The 18,261-nt window shown below is 36.6% G+C and overlaps 1 protein-coding gene across 1 annotated transcript; it reads left to right on the top strand.

The window, feature by feature from the left end:
- Nucleotides 1–472: 472 nt before the first annotated feature.
- LOC111047841 (vesicular acetylcholine transporter) lies at nucleotides 473–18,221 on the top strand. The gene is made up of 2 exons (XM_039445222.1): nucleotides 473–763; nucleotides 16,030–18,221. Exon 2 carries the CDS (start codon nucleotides 16,255–16,257, stop codon nucleotides 18,133–18,135), a length of 1,881 nt encoding a protein of 626 aa, XP_039301156.1. The 5' UTR covers nucleotides 473–763; nucleotides 16,030–16,254; the 3' UTR covers nucleotides 18,136–18,221.
- The last annotated feature ends 40 nt before the right edge of the window (nucleotides 18,222–18,261 follow it).

Genomic DNA, 18,261 nt, shown 5'->3' with positions numbered 1-18,261 from the left:
TATTTCTTTTATTGAGATTATGAAGAATTTATGTCATATAATATATAATACAATAGATCTAAAGAGGTCATAGTAGGATATTAGCCAATATTGTTCAGAGAATATTGTTACAGTTGAACTTGAAGCTCCTGATAGAACATCCCTTTATGACAGTCAAACTCAAAGCTTCTGTCGAACAAATTGTAACAAAAACTCCTCTCAATAGATGATTTGAGGTGGAAAAAATTACATCAAAAGCGTTTAATTATCTTCTGTCTCGTCAGACGTGTCTACTTTTTGAAGAAAAATGGGGCAACTTGTGCCTCAATATAATCCGGGTTGATGTGGGGGTGTAATGACGCAATAGTTGGGTGAACCAATGAGAGACGGGGAGGGATCAGCGCATGCGCGAGGGAGTAACTACAGGTGCGTGCGCAGGGTGACGAAAACCGACCGCCCCTTCGAGATTTTGGGTAGGCAACTCGACTGACACTCAAGCATCACCGGGTGCGGAACGCAGAACTCCAGGCGCAACGTAACTTGTGTCTCCCAGACTAGATATTAACAGGGGAGCAGACACGAAGATCGGGTGCGTGTGAAGCCGGTTGAGGTGTGACTTGTGCGTGTGGCCGGTTCGTGATTTCAGGGGTGGTTCGTCGCTGGGTCAGGACGGCGCACGAGGGTGGTATCCGTGACAGGGTGCAGGGGTGCTGGGAGGTCTTGCGTCACCCAGAGGGTCTCGGCTATCTCTCTAATCGGTTGGCGCCCAGTATACCTGAGCCAGGTGAGATATATTTCATCTATTCATTCATGCCCAATAAATCACCTGGTCCTGATAAGTTATGCCCAAATAAATCACTATGCATGCCAGATATTATGTAGAAATTGCAAAAACCAACTGTATAAGGCATTGAAATCATTATAATCCATAGCCTACTTCCAATTTTGAGTGAAAATACTTTCTAATATCATAAAACTCTACAAAAACTAACTTTCCAATGGTAGGTATCCTCAAGAATACAATTTGCATGGCATATTCCTTATAGAAATTGCAAAAACTATGTGCATTACCATGGCCACCTCTAATACAAGGCCCCGGCCTACGATATTGCAACATCGCAGTGTAGGCTAGAATCTAATACGTGATTGGTGGAAAATATTTTTGAAAATGCCAGCTGATCTTTTTCACCAATCATGTATTAGATTCTAGGCGTACGCTGCGACGTTGCAATATCGTAGGCCGGGGCTTGTATTGAGGGGGTGGCCTATGCATTACAGGAAACTATGTTCTACAGGAGAACATAATATTCTTACTGATGATGAAAATTGTGAAAACAACTGTAATGAGTCAAATGTAGGCTAATAAAGTATTCCAATAGAGCTTTGAATGTTATTTGTTAAAGAAAATACCGGTACTAGGAGCTCCCAGGACCTCCCATATAATATATATTTTCATATTATATTTATATTTTCTATATACAAGCACAACTAGTTCATATGAGAGATGTATAATAATAATTCTCTATAATAATCAAATTTAGACTATAGGGCTATATTATAACCAATTGATCAGCTGGTCTTCATATTCTACACGTGGTGGAATCCGAAATACTCCCTTAATCATACATTTTGAATGTTAATATTGTAGTAAAAACTACGGAAATTAAAGCTGTATTCCAAGTAGAACCATTATGCCTAATAAATCACCTGATCCGGATGATTTTTTGAATCGAAATTCCGTTAATAGAGAATAATAATAATTTAGGATGTAAGTGTCGTGGATGGTATACAATACAATAAAATGAATAATTAGTATAAAAAGGATAATTGTGCTCGAAATAAATGAGGATGAAATTGAGGATAGAAATTGGATAAAATTCAAGGATAGAATCAAAGATCAAATCAAGGATAATAATTGGATATTTAGGATATAGATTGAAGTAAAATTAACTTCTACTTTTGTGGATATAAATTAAAGTGAAATTAACTCCTTCTTTTTTGGATGATGCCCATATAAGGTTGAAGCTTGTGCGTGGGTAATAAAATGAGGTGATAACCTCTGCTGGCAGGATTCAAACCCACGACCAGCTTGGAGATTACAACCCCCCAGTCCTCTCGGCTACCCTGGCAGTCACATCTATATAATTAATATCACCAACACATAGATCATCATATATGATGAAGAATGACTCGTTAGTATACATTTCCTATGAGTAACATCAAGTAGTTGTGTTCACTTGAAAATCGACATTAAATATGGTGAATTTTGAGTGTCAATTGCTAGAAAGTCTCTACATGATTATTTATTACATCATTTTAAATTTCCTACAATCTCATATGGAGTTCTTATATGAATTTGTAAGGAGAACTACTTTTAATTTTTTTTTTCTTTCGGATTTTAGTTTATATTGAAATAACTGAACTTCAAAAAGGAAAACTAAACAAATCTCAAATCATTCTTTGGAAGAGCTTTGAAAAACGTTTCAAATAACATAGTGTATATCATAACGGCTTAGAAGTCATATTGGCAGTTTGATACCAGAAGCTTCATTCGATCCCTGGTCTGTCCAGAATATTATATTTCTCAGGTCACTTTCATATCTGTTGTCTCAGTGGATACGTTGAATCGTTGGTCCTGGCTACTAGAAAAGAGTCACGTCACAGTCGCAGAACGACAATTTTGTCACTGTCACATGAGACCTAAGAAATATGACCTGAACCAATTAGGTTACACGATGACTATAACAGTCAACATTATAACAATGTTTAGGTGGTTCGGACCCTACCCAAAGCTGTAGATGCACTCAACCAGCATCATCAGTTTCATCATACACGCTCTACCTAGCCTGGAGCTTCGCAGTAGGAAGTTTTTCAACTATTCAATTTGAATTCGTTTTCAATGAAAGAATAGCTCAGGATTGTTCATCATTCTCCTTGTCATGGAGAAGAAATAGTCGATATCATCTTGCTGAAACTAGCAGTAAAGTGAAAATTTTCAATGATATTCATGTTCCATCAGTAAAAGAAACATTTCAATGACATCCGTCTTCCATCAGTGATAAGAAAAGAAAAGTTGTCCAACTTATTGAACAATTCCATATTTTTTGAAGTGCATGTCATCTCTAAAGTCAACTGGGATCCGTTACACTGCACACATTCAATTTAAAAATAACTCTAGACATTAACTAACTGGTAAAATAAGATCCACTATTTTTTGGGTACACTATCTTCCCATGAAAATCCAACATATTCGTATTATATTTATATCGTCTATTTTTTTTCTAGGGCTACTCTAGAATATAAAATTTATATAAAAATTTGAAAAACTTATATCAATTTAGCCCTGAAGAGAAAAAGTGATCTTAAAAAAATTAGAAATTCAGGTATCCTTTTAAAAATTGTTCAATCACAACTAGTCTCGGCTAAATATTGCCATTATCGAATTGATATGTCGACTTATCAAGTTGATAATTTGTTTATTTGTGGATACAATCACGAGTCATATAAATATGATTGGGAAGGAACAACAGCTTGGCCCAAAACTATTCGATTCCCAAATTTTGATAATTGAATGTTCAAAAAAATAGGTTATGATTCCACTGTAAGAAGTTCAAGTTCAATATTCTCGTCCAAAAATATATAAATGTAAAATATAAAATATAGAAATTTTGAATTTAGAGATTAAGACACAAAATTATAAATAAATATTACTCAATTATCACTGCACATTGAATCAATAGTTATTTTATAAAATTTTGAATCCAAAAATGCACACAACTTAAACTGTATATTTTTCATTGCATTCAAAGTCGACATATACGTCAATAATGGCATTATATAGCAGAAACTATCGTGATTGAACAATTTTCAAAGGGTACTTGGCTATATTTAGCTATATATATATATATATTATATATATATATATTATTCGTCGTATCAATACCTCAAAGACTCCCTTATAATTTCCAAGGATTTTTTTTTTTGAGCGATGGGTCAATTAGTATGTGAAGCCGGAATTTCAAGCGTTGTTAGATGAAAAAACTTGTGGGGGAGTTTATATTATTGTTAGATTTTTCAGGGTGTTAGCTAATAATTCAAACAGTACTTCAAAAAATATAGTCATGAGTGATTATTAGTGTATCTATTGATTTCAACTGTCTTTCAATCGATATAATCACGAGTGATTATAATCCACTACCTCTGTAAACAAAGCCATAGTACATGACAGGAGGTTGATGGTAACGTCAGCACAGGTAGGGCTCCTACACCAATAAAAACACTAGCTTTTATAGATCAGCTGAGATCAACAAATTTCCATTGGTGTAAGAGCTCAACCTGTGATGACGTCACCAGAATGCACTATGGCTTTGTTTAGATATGGGAGGTAGTGGATAAACTAAATATAATTATTTTGAGTGATATAAGATTTTTACTGATAAAATACATTTCCATTTCCATAGTGTGAGTATAAGTGGAATATTTATTTATCAGGTTAGCACAAACAATACAATGATCGGAAAAAAACAGGCTATAGCCCAAAACTTTTCAATTTCCTAATTCAGTTTCTAATGGTTCAAATATTATACATAGGTTATGTCCAGTTCAATTTCATATTACTTGTAATTAATCCTTCTCTCAACAATCAACAATCCCAACAAACAGGACTTGATATGAATTCAATCCAGTTTAAAATTAAACTTCGTTTAAACTGCCACTGTGCAAAAGGCCCTAACTGTGATGAGCTGTAACTGTGAACGTTTCTATTCCTCAAAAAACTTGAATTTTCATAGGTTAGGTTATACTCAGATAACTAGTATTCTTATCAGATGTCATCGACATATATCCTCCTCTATAGCCTCTGGTTATACCACAAACTAAATACCTTTTCAAGGTGCATACCTTGAATTAATTGAATTAATTGAATATTATTATGATGATTAAAAAGAAAATATGTTCTACGACCTAATCGAATAGGATTCAATCTAATAAATGCATGTAAATAGTAGCCTATGATAGTTCAATTAAAAATATGTTCTACAGCCTAATCTAATAGGATTCAATCAAATAAATGATACAACCTCATATTTCTCTCAAACATAGAATAGCTTTGGAGGATAACACAAGAAACAATTCACTTCAAAAGAGGCACAGATAAACTCTGGATACTGAACAACATACTAAACGGATAAAAATAAAAATCTTGAAAATGGCATTAATGTCCGAAACATGTTGTTACAAAATAATTGAAAAGGGTTGTGAGATTTATATTTTTATTTATATCAAAAGTAGCTCTAAAGAAAAATACAATAAACGGAATACGGTATTGAGAAGCTCTGAAAATGGATTGATCTCATACGTGTATTAGAATCATGATTCTCTCCCAAACCATGAAAGAACTCCAGAGCCAAACACTAGCAACACAGTTAACTAAACCCAGAAGAAAGTACAAAATACACACTCCAGATACTAAACAAATACTGAACGAAATATTGCAAAGCCCTCACTTGAACTGCAAGCCAAGTGTCTATGATGTTATTATGGCAGGAAAGCCTATGTTTTTATTGACATTACGTATTATATCTGGATGTTTATATTTATATAACTGGTACATGAAGGAGAGACGACTCAAGAGTGAGTCATCCTATCAAAGTGAGAGAGAGAGAGAGAGAAAGAGAGAGAGAGAGAGAAAGAGAGTGAGAGAGAGACTGGGGGATAGAGAGACGGGAAGAGTGATAATGAGAGACAGAGGTAGAAAGAGTGTTAGTGTAAATAAGAAAGATGGGAAAGAGTATAGGCCAGAGAGTGAGAGATAGAGAAAGTGTAAGAGTGAGAGAGATTGCACTGGAGAAAGCTCCCTTGAAAAGGAGGTAGGTTTGGCGACCATGTAAACTGGATTACTGGAGATTCCCTGGAGATTCTACCTCTCTCTACCCTTCGTTCAACTCATGTTGTGCGTGACTTCCCCTTCCCCACTCGGTCATCATTTGGGGGTTCCCCCCACAAAACAAACCCCTACAGGAGGCCTGTTATCTCGAGTTCTTCAAGTCGTTTTCGTTTCGTCGTTTTAACAGCTACCTGCTCTGATGTTTTTCTTTTGCTTAACGTTGCCTAGTATTCTACACATGAAAAACAAATAAATAAAAAAAAAGGTTTTCCAGGAGTGAAAATATGATGTTCATGATGAATGCTGAAGATGAGCATAACTTATTACCGGGCTGACAAATTATAGATTTTGATTAGTAGTGCTCATAGAATTTCCATCTAGCTGTTTACCCTGTTGTCAATATTTGCAATAGCAGAAGTCTTCGCTGTGATTTGCAGCATTCAATTTGGATTTCCTTTCAATAATAAATAAAACTTATTCATTTTAAATTACTTCTGAACAGTGGATATTCTCCATATACACATCAGTTTTGGAAAGATATGTGAAACTAAACTCTTTAAACATTTATATGAAGTAGATTTACCCACAGGTTGGGCGAATCTCCAAGTACACTGGTAGCAATAACCTAGGAGCTTGAATAGAAGTAAATGATGAGTTGAGAATGATATTTCATCTATCAATTTTCATTGTCATTAAAACTAGTCTCAGAGACTAACCATTAATTTCCACCATAAATCCCACACTATGGAAATACATAAATCTTCAGTTCTTCCATTGATGAACCAAGTATTTCTGAGATTATGATAGTAATAAGAACTATATAGTCGGTATACACTATCACACACTATCGATATACACTATCATAAATTTATTTCAAACTAGTTCAAAAGGCTTCCTTCTCTCCAGCCTCCTGGTAAGATTCTGTAGTAGTTAGCTTGTCTCAGGGTTGACATGATGATGAAGTCTCGACTAATGTGCGTGGCAAATCGACTTATCTCACTGGACACAAATATATCTGTAATTATTTATGAATAATGAAATTGAGCTGATGTGAGAGCATGTCTTGACGACAAAAGATATTGTTTGGGATATTGCCTTTATCTTAATCAATATTATTGGAGGATATGTGGGTCCAACCTTTTGTAAAAGATGAACATAATGGAAAATTTCATGAAAATATTATTGGAGGATATGTGGGTCCAACCTTTTGTAAAAGATGAACATAATGGAAAATTCCATGAAAATGAGATGGGGAATATATAGAATGGTTGACCACATTTTTGGGTGGATTTCAAACCACTGAGAAATGATTTTGAAGCTCTTAGCTGTCTCTAGTGGAGCTGGCACTGTGGAGAGAATTGCCTGGAAGGCCATTCACCTTTGTAAGGAATAATTTATTTTCATTTGGTTGGACGTCATGGATACTGGACGATCAGATGGTTCCAATAAGGAATATCAACTGAATAAAAGGAATCAATTACCAAAATACATGATGAATCATCAATACAAATTAATTGGAGAGAAAAGTACTACATGAAGGTTATGGAGCTCATGTAAGAAATTCTAAGGCATGACATGTGACATGTGTGTTGAATGTTGAGCTTCAAGGTCATATCATTAATCAATTTCAATTCAGTTCTGAGAGCTTCATGAAAAGTTCTCATTGATAGAATTCTACCAAGTACTTGATGTCAAATATCAAAGTGACTCTACTCATGGTAATCGATTTGAATGTTACTTGATCAATTTCTCCTCTATTCCACTTTCCAATAACAAGGTCAAGAACTTGAACAGCAAGGGAAAGCCACTGTACTCGTATTGATTTTACCTCAAGAATTTGGAGGGTTGATGTGGAAGTTTGAAGTTTGAACCATAACTATATGAGTTTATAAGTTATGAATGAGTTTATTAAGTTTAATAACTGAATTGATTAAAGATGATACAACGATGATAGACTAGGAGAGCAACACCAATGTTGATCAAATACTGCCATTATAATGTGGACCTCACTATAGCAAGGAATTTAAGCAAGACTCGGCCGACAAAAGGTGAAAATGCAATCATTGTAAGCGGTTGCTAGGCAACCATAACAACCAGACCAGTGTGGGTGACCTAAGCCTGCCAGGCCCGTTATCATCGATCAGTCAAGACGTGACATTGTAACCACTTCTTTCCACCACCTACCACCTTCTACCTACCAACTACCTAGCCTAACCTAACTGCCTAACTTCACGTTATAATGGTGTTGATATAGTTGACTGTCACCCTTGTATCATCCTTTATATCACTAGTAGTTCTGTAAAAAGTAGACCTCGCGCAGTTAAAATCCACAGTCTCCTCTAATAATGTCCATCAGAGTAAATTAATACCTGTCCTGACGTGTCGGTGAGATATAGATCTGTAAACAACCAATGGCTGTTTGGGTTGTTGTATCGACAATAATTTGTTGTAAACAATTATGCTACTATCATCAAAAGCTCACCAAGTTGAAAGCAGAGAAAAGTCAGGAGAAAATAATATGCTACTTCAAGTTATCAATTGCATGCCTCATTGCTTGCAATTATTAGTCCGCACGACAGCTGATATTCACCAAGTTACATTGAGATATTAATTCCATGCCTCATCGCATGCAATTAATAATCCACACAACAGCTGATGTATGATGAATTTATATTGTCTGATTTTTATGGTAATACCAGCTGGCCCGGCGAACTTCGTACCGCCAAATAGTTAATGCATCTCGTGACAAACTTTAGCTGGATGCACACCTGAGGAGGCGCGATGCGGAATTTTGCATCCAGGTGCTTCTTGTCTTTTGGTTTGAATGGAAAAACTCACACACACACACACTGAATCGGGCATGGCGTGAACGGTGTGATAAGGCAATCCCCTTAAGATCAACACTTCGTATCACCAAGCCGCGCCTCCTCAGGTTTGCTTTGCCTGATGCACTATATTTTTATGGGAATCATCCAACAATCAGTATCCACATTTATAAAAAAATATCAATATGAACTTCCCAAGTGCTTAGTTAGTTGTGCAGCAGTTTGTATTTCTAGTTATAGTTGAATGCAGCTTGCTGAGAGTTGGATGGTATAATTATCTCCTTGCTGCTGATTTTCCCGTGCATATTCTAAATTTACAGCATTTCGAGTTCTACGACCCAAGTCTGGACGTCGAATTAAAATTTTTTGGATCAGTAGAAAGAAAATTGATAAACAGATCTACCGACGGCTGTTGGATGATGTTTGATGATTATAACAGCAGATTTTTATTGCTGTGTGTGGCCAGCTCACAAAACTTCAAGGATTAGGCCTACATGTAAACTTTGAAGAACAGTAGGAAAGAGTCCTAAAGTCGAATTATAAATTTTATGGGCTATAAACTTGGTCCTGAACATAACGAACAAAACTAAAAAAAAATAATCAAATTCTGTGCACACATAAAAAAGTTATTAAATGTCAAAATTTGAGACTCTATTTATATTTATATAGATTGGCATTCGAAGGAAATTCCTCTTTCTTTTGTATTATCTTTAAAATTCAAAATTTCAAAAAACTATAATTATATATTACTTTGACGCGAAATTCAAATAGAACATACCTGTCGAATTTCATGAAAATCTATTGCTGCGTTTCTCTGTAAATGCGGAACATAAACATAAATAAAAAACATATAAACATGAAGAGAAATGCAAAACCGTCGACTTGAATCTTAGACCTTACTTCCCTCGGTCAAAAACGTGAATTCTTCTCGCTCTATCACACTCTCACACCCTCTCTCTCTCACTCTCTCTCTCTCTCTCTCTCTCTCTCTCTCTCTCTACCTCTATATCTCCCCTCTGTAACACTCTCTCTATCTCTTCTACTCTTTTACATCGAACCAGAATGCTTTGATCAAACTGACCAAATCAATACCAATAATTATTTAGAGAGGGGAATCACAAGCTTGTTTCGACATGGGTCGAGACAAATTGGTTTGTTTTTAGAACACCGTCTGAGTGTGACTATTAAAAAAGTCAATCAGGAAAGCGCAACGGGGTGTCCAAGTCCTTAGGCCAGTTTCATTTGCAGTCTTGCTGGCCATTATTTCGTTGAGTGCGTGTGACAGCCGCTTTTGTTCACATGTTCCAGCTATTTTCCAGCTGTTTCCCGCGCTTTTCACCGTTCGGATTCCCACAATTTCATCAGTTATTGACCTGTAACAGTGTCACTAGTGATGTAATGTCTAAGATAGCTATTTCAGTGTTATTGATGTCGATAAATGACCTCTCTATTCAGGGATAACATTCCAAAAGTACTACTTCTAATCTAATAGAATATTTCAATCTCCAACTTTTACCCTATTTGTTTATTTGAATACTGTTGTATCTTGTTTACTTGTTTTGTATTGTACTGTTGTTAAGTGCAACGGGTCTATCGAGACCTAGCACGTCATAATAAAAATCAATCAATCAATCAATCAATCAATCAACCAATCTTTCATTTGTTTTTCTCTTCACTTCTCTCTCTCTCGTGAAACTCGGTCAATGACAACTGCTGCTTCTATATATCTGCTATCTTTTAATTGCGGATGATGCCTACATGAGCTTTCGGCTTGTGCGTGGGTAATGGGAATCTATGAGATTATCAAACATCCATTTATGCTTAATCGATGGAATTCGGCGGGCTCTCTTCGAATAGTCATGGACATTTTATCACCTCATAACTTACCCTATTAGTTCTTCAATTCTGTTCCTATGATTATGTAAACTATCCTTCAAAATGCACTTATCTGATCAATTCTTAAGAATTTACAATTCACATTCAGATTACAAAAATTTCAGAATTTATCAGATGTCAAACACAGAATGAAAAGAAAATGTTCACATACAGGAAAATGGATCACACAATACATATACAAGGATTATATTGAGCTATTGCCAGTGGCAATCTACTATATATAATCTAAGAAAGAATCTCGAGCCGAATCCAAGTCAAACAATCTTCAGAATGATGTTTGGAAAAATTCTTCGCCTATAGTGAGGTCACGTATAATGGCAGTGTTTGATTAGCAATGGTATTGCTATCCTTGTCTATCATTCAACAAACCTGATAGCACTATCTCTTTCTTGCTTTGCTTTGTTGCCAGATCGTCTTCTAACAATATAGAGTTGAATAATTAATAACATAAATCTCAATAATTATGAAAATTCATTATGAAATTATTGAAAAATATAACTTCTTGCTTAATGAAATATAATTGATTATTTTAAACGAGATAAATATTACATTAATAAACCTGTATCACCTACCGTCTATAGAAATATGAATTATACAATCAATTAATATGTTTTGACAGTAAACAGAGTACATAACACATGTAAAATAGGATATTGTAAAAATTACAACACGCGACTGCTCGTGTGATCTAGTAGTGCGCGACTCCCGGAAGGTTAAGTTCGAAGTTATTTTTTTGGTGTATTAGCCAAGCTCTAGCAATTTCGCTCTAGCTCTATAGTGAGGTCCACGTTATAATGGCAATGTTTGATTAGCAATGACATTGCTATCCTTGTCTATCATTCAGCAAAACGGATAGCGCTATCTCTTTCTCGCTTTGCTCTGTTGCCAGACCGTCTTTTAACAATGTAGAAGTAATAATCAATTAACAAAATAATTCATCTTGATTATAAAAATTCAGTATGAAAAATATAATTTCATGCTTAATAAAATATAATTTATTATTTTCAACGAGAATGAACAGTTAGTCAATAAACCTGTATCAGCTACCGTCTATAGAAAGCATTGACAAGACAGAGGATCAGCAACGTTGTTCTGCTATATTTCTCCATTGCTATTATAACGTGGACCTCTCTAAAGACTTAACTCTGTTGGCGGTGCTTCAATGCACAAGACATTGACCCCAAATTAAAATATGCTGGAACGATGTTTTCCACCTTTAGGAATCCTCAGAACTTTTTCTTCAACTTGCAACTTGGAATTCTTAACAAGTGATGAGCAACTTTTGATGGGAAAAGTTAAGTTTGTGAAAGTGCGAGGGTTATTATGACGTAGGTCTAAGGTATAGCGATAATGATGTCCACGATATAATAGCAGAGGGAAAAGATAGGATAACAACATTACTGATTCTCTGCCTCTATAGAGGATACCAGTATATTTGATGTCATATTAACTGTTCATTCATGTTTAAAGTGATAAATTCTATCCCATGCGACAAGGAAATAAATCTTTCAACGATTAAGTAATAAATCATCATGAATGAAATTTAATATTTTGTTAATTGATTATACGTATTTCTATATTGTTGGAAACCGATCTGGCAACGTTGCAGAGCTGAGAAAGGATAGCGCTAACTGCTTTGTTAAATGATGAACAAAGATAGCAGCACCAGTGTTAATCAAATACTGTCATTATAAAGTGTACCTCAATATAGGAGAGGATCAAATCAGCACCCAATTAACATTGGATTGCTATCCTTGTCTGGCACTGGACAAAGCCAATAGCTCTGAACTCCCCCAGCTTAAACTTTGGCACGTCGCGAAATCGTTTGAATGATATGAGTGATTTGAGCGATCATGATGTGTCTGTCTAGTTCCAACCCTGAAGGAATATATAAGGACAGGAAAAACACGTACGTTCAAAATTCGATGTGTGTGTAACTAGCTCAAAAGGGAGAATTCAGAGGATACATACCTCAATTACCACATGTCTCTCATTGATTAATCACGTAGAATAATTGTTACAACCAGTAGAATAAATGTTACAACATGGCTGTCACCTCAAGGTAACTGGTGGAAGTAACCAGGTTTCACGCATTAGTGAATTCATGTTCTCTTTCAAGGCACGTTTCCAGACAAAAATCCCTCTGAAAGAAGAAAAGCTTTAGAAGAAAGAGAAACGCTCCTCTGTGAGTGAGGGTTGTCCTGAATGGGGTAAGAATAAAATGAGAATGAAGAGAAAGGAAATAGGGGATACTGGAGAGGGAGAGAATAGGATAGACTGAAAGGAAAAATGCTGAAGAGGAAAAGGAGAAGGATGCAGGAGGAAGGGAGAGAGGCAATAGGGGATGCAGGAGAGGAAAGGAGAAGGATGCAGGAGGATGTAGTTGAGGAAAGAAGAAGGAAATAAGAGAAAGCAGGAAAGGAAAGGAGAAGGATAGAAAAGGAAACGATAGGGGATTTGTAAGACTGGAAAAGGCTACCACACACTCACTACTTGGCTTTCTTCTAACAAGCGGTGTAAGCTTTTGTGTGCTCCGTGAGAAGTAATTTCCTCCTTTTATTTGGCCAAACTCCCTTTTCCGTATCCGTGTCACTGTATCTTGTGTTGGGAAATTGGGGATTTGAATATGTCTCTTAGCTTATTCTGGACTTTCCACTAGGTTGATCGTTTATTGTAGTTCAAATGCTGTGGAGGAATTGGTCTCTTGTATCACAGTCAACAGAAATAATACAGGAACATTTGTTTCAATTCAAATATCAATGAAATAAAGGAAGAAATATTTATTAAATTATTCAGAATTACACAACTAACAGAAAAGTACCGAAAGGCACACGCCCAAAGCGGTTACAATTCTAATTTATACAGCAGTACAAATATATAAAGGTTATGTGTCACTTCAACGTAAAATTCAAAACACACAAAAATCATTTTTAAATTGAAAGAATACTTCCAAATTGAATAAAATCAATTTAAAATATTCAGAAAAGTCCAAACTTTGAAAAAACTATAACATTTTGAGACCAAAAAAACATTATGGACAAATTAATATTATCGACATAACAATGTTTATCGCTTCGCGATATATTGTAACAGATGTTGAAACAAGGAAGAAGACTAAAGCATGGGGTTCATAGTATCATGCAAGGTACATGGTCATTCAATACTTGGTCATCATTCGAAACATGCTCGAGTTCGTATAGTGAGGTCCACGTTATAATGGCAGTGGAGAAAGATCGGAGAACAACGTTGCCGATCCTCTGTCTTGTCAATGCCTTTTATAGATGGTAGCTGATACAGGTTTATTGATGTGATATCAACTGGGCGTTCTCGTTTAAAATAATCAATCATATTTTATTAAGCAAGAAATTATATTTTTCAATAATTTCATAATGAATTTCCATAATAAAAATTAAATATTTTGTTAATTAATTATTAGTTCTTCATTGTTAAGAGACGATCTGGCAACAGAGTAATGCGAGAAAGATATAGCTCTTTCCGCTTTGTTGAATGATAGACAAGGATAGCAATACAATAGCTAATCAAACACTGCCATTATAACGTGGACCTCACTATAATATTTGTTCAGTTTGTGATATGTCATGAATCCTTGAGCTATGTAATGAACTCAAAATATTTAATCCTACAGCTATGTAAACGAATAGTATGATTCATCTATACAACAATGAGTTCATCTCCAAATATCAGTATTCAGCTATCTAGATCTGACTAAAATATGTTCCAGTAGCCTAAATTCCCAACAATCTAACAACATTTCTTCAGTTTCATTTCTTCCTACTCTTGTTTCTGAATTGTATCACTTGCAACTACAGTTTCACATTCCTTGTCATACTCAGAAATTAATTTTCAACAGATACATTTTGGATTGAAGAAATGGAACTACAGTAGAACTCCAGTTTTCCGAACTCCGACTATCCGAATTGCCGATAATCCGAAACACTTTCAGAAAAAAACTGTCCAACAAAAGTGCGCTATAATTCTTCCTCCTGCGATGCCAGTGTTTGCGCGTTCGCTCACTATTGTCCTTCCATTGTACATGAGTACATTTCATTTATATTTGAAACATGTGAAAATATCAAGTCTCTTCCATTCAATTCAATAAAAAAATAGTACAATATGAAAACGTAGCTTTTTTTCTCTCCAATGGCAATTAAAAAAAAACTCCGAATATTTGAATATTTGATTATCCGAATGGATCCCGGACCCGATTAACTCGGATAATTGGAGTTCTACTGTATCTCGAAATTGTAAATCATGAATATTGGAAACCCTATGCAGAAACTACCATAGAGAAAAGATGAAGATATATTCATCATTCGTCTGTGATGCTAATTAGTAAAAAAGCTCATAGACGAGTAATGGAATAGACTCAATATTCAGGCTATGGTAAAACTGAGTAGTAGAGAAAAGGATAACCGTGAGTTTTACATAAATAGGACTTACGTAACCATATACAGAGTGGGTGAAAAGTCCGAGAACGGTTTAATTTCGTGAAGTAGTATTTTCAATTTGAGTAGGATCCCCAATCACACCCATCGTCAAATTACCTTTGTGTAAGAGATATTAGGCCGTTCTCGGACTTTTAACCCACTCTGTATGTTTGATAGCAAAGAACATTCTACAAAATAAAATGAATACATCACAATCATTTCATCCTCATTTCCCTTTCCAAGAATTTTGAGGGCTGGTTCCTAATCGAAGTGAAATGCAACTGAAGGTGATTTTTTGCTACAAAAAGATGCGAATATTAATAAAGTTCAACAGTACTTCAATTATCAATAGTGAGCCTCGCTTTATCGAGTTTATGGCTGAAGTATCCGAATTATTTCCAATGTTATCATATTTTTGTGTTGGAAAGTACAGTATGGGAATGGTTGAATGTTTTCTCATAATCATTCTCAAACAGTAATTGTTTACAGCGATTGTCTTTTGTGCGATAAACCAGTGTTTACATTTCAGATTCCTAATATTCCATTTACCTTTTCTCCCGAATCTATCTCTATCTCAAACAATAACAATGATGAATGACCACCATGATCTCACACCTTTGATGATGAGATACAAAAGAAATTATTGAAGAAAAATTAAAGCTCGCTTTTTTATCAAAACTATGAATCTCAATCTTGAAACAATATAATTGTTTGGGGAGAGAGATCTCTCCTTACAGAATTCTGTTCAGATTTTTGTTGATATCGATATCTGGGGAGGTTATTGAACTCCTTCATTAAATTCAAATTGTATCAAATGATTAGATTTGAATTTGAATTTGATTATTTCAAAATAAAATTCAGTAGCAAGTCTCATTGGAATTGTTATGGGGGAGATAAATAGACTTCCCCTTATGAGATTCAGATAGTTTCGGGAAAATTCAGAGAGACTTTGCGTTCTCACAATTAATTTTGGGTTTTGTTTTGTATCTTTTTGAAGGTTTGTGATCATGGCGGGCGTCACAAAGAGCGTCGTCGTGGTGAGAGGCGGAGGTCAGTCGCGAGACGCGTTTCGGGCCTAGGGCACACCATCTTCAACTACAACCGAGTGGCCTGACCTAAAATGGCGCTGCCATCGTCAACCAACCCATTGACCGCCTGCTGAGACTTGGAGAAGTGTTTTGGGCACACCATCTTCAACAGCAGCTGAGAGACTCGACCCAAAATGGCGCTGCCCTCAACCAACCCACTTACCGCCTGCTGGGACTATGTGGGAGTTCTCACGGTCCCAGTAGTCAACCTGGAGGTCAAAGAGGTCAAGGACATAGTATGGGAGAAGCTGCAGGAGCCCAAATCGCAACGGAAACTGGTTTTGGTGATTGTCTCCATAGCACTACTACTCGACAACATGTTGTACATGGTTATTGTGCCCATCATACCAGATTACCTGCGCTATATTGGTGCCTGGGGTGAAGAGGAAGCCCGTTTAGCTCACAACCTCAGCTTACAAGGAAAACCACGACATCATTCACACCATGGACAGGATTCTGCCACCGGTATACTGTTTGCTTCCAAAGCTATCGTGCAACTCATGGTGAACCCGTTCTCGGGCGCACTGATTGACAGGATAGGCTACGACATTCCTATGATGATCGGGCTCACCATCATGTTTCTTTCCACCGCTGTTTTCGCATGTGGTAGAAGTTATGGTGTGCTATTCTTCGCAAGAAGTCTACAAGGTGTCGGTTCAGCTTTTGCAGACACCTCAGGTTTGGCCATGATAGCTGACCGTTTCACCGAGGAGAATGAACGATCCAAAGCTCTAGGTATCGCACTAGCCTTCATCAGTTTCGGATGTTTAGTAGCCCCACCATTTGGGGGTGCTCTTTATCAGTTTGCTGGTAAAGAAATGCCTTTCCTAATACTTGCTTTCGTATCACTAGCTGATGGTTTCATGCTGCTCATCGTAATGAAACCTTTCAAACAACAAATGAAAGAGGCGAGAGAGTATGATGCATCAAAGAAAGCTGGAGTACCCATCTGGCAACTCTTCATGGATCCTTACATCGCGGTGTGCTCTGGAGCATTGATGATGTCCAATGTTGCACTAGCCTTCCTGGAACCTACAATATCCTTATGGATGGAGGACAACCTTACCACAGACAACTGGAAGATTGGGATGATTTGGTTACCCGCGTTCTTCCCCCACGTTTTCGGGGTGGTACTGACTGTGAAAATGGCTAGAAAATACCCTCAATACCAATGGGTAATGGCTGCTGGCGGCCTAGCTCTCGAGGGTCTATGCTGTTTTATAATACCCTTCTCTTCATCCTACAAAGTCCTCATGATACCCATTTGTGGTATATGCTTTGGGATAGCTTTAATCGACACAGCATTACTACCCACTTTGGGTTATCTAGTAGACGTCAGACATGTATCCGTATATGGAAGTATCTATGCCATAGCTGACATCTCATACTCTTTGGCGTATGCTGTAGGGCCTATAATCGCGGGAGGGGTTGTGGAAGCTATAGGATTCACAGCATTAAACTTCGGGATAGCATTTTCGAATCTACTCTATGCACCGGTTCTGTACTACCTGAGGAACATCTACGATTTCAAACCGTTCGAAAACGAGGCAAACATCCTAATGTCTGATCCTCCCGACAAACAATACCAGACATACACCATGCAAGATCAACAACCGGTGCAGGGAGACTTCAAGAATCATTTAGAATACACAAAACACCAAGAACAGGATAATGGGTACTCCATGCATGATGGAGGGGGGATGGAGGAGACCAGTTTGGATAGACAGATGGGAGGGGGTGATGATTCATATCAGTACAACAACTATAAACAACCTGATCAACAACAGTACAGATACCAGCAACAACAGGGGGGCTACCAACAGCAGGATTATCAACAACAGGGGTACCAACAGCAGAATATTTCAAGGCAGCCTGATTACCAGGCTCCAGCTCGACCCCCTCCACCTGGTTCACAGGGGGGAGAAGCCACCAATCCCTTCAGGAGAGCTGAGCCTACCGAGAGACCAGCTGATAAGAACCCTTTCAGACAGAATATTAGACAAATAATTAAATGAATAAATAATGTATGATGTTAGGTTACTGAGAAAATAATATCTTTGATGTCAAATTATTTCTGTTATGTTCTAAGATACCAATCTGAGAGAATTCTCTGTTTTGTTCGAATTATTCAAATAACTCTT

Source organism: Nilaparvata lugens, unplaced genomic scaffold (genome assembly GCF_014356525.2).
Source record: "Nilaparvata lugens isolate BPH unplaced genomic scaffold, ASM1435652v1 scaffold6438, whole genome shotgun sequence".
In the NCBI taxonomy this organism is placed as follows: domain Eukaryota; kingdom Metazoa; phylum Arthropoda; class Insecta; order Hemiptera; family Delphacidae; genus Nilaparvata; species Nilaparvata lugens.
This window is presented reverse-complemented; position numbering and strand designations above follow the sequence as displayed.

Bases quoted from the DNA above. Each gene is read 5' to 3' on its own strand.
- LOC111047841 (XM_039445222.1), top strand. From the start codon at position 16,255: ATGGCGCTGCCCTCAACCAACCCACTTACCGCCTGCTGGGACTATGTG.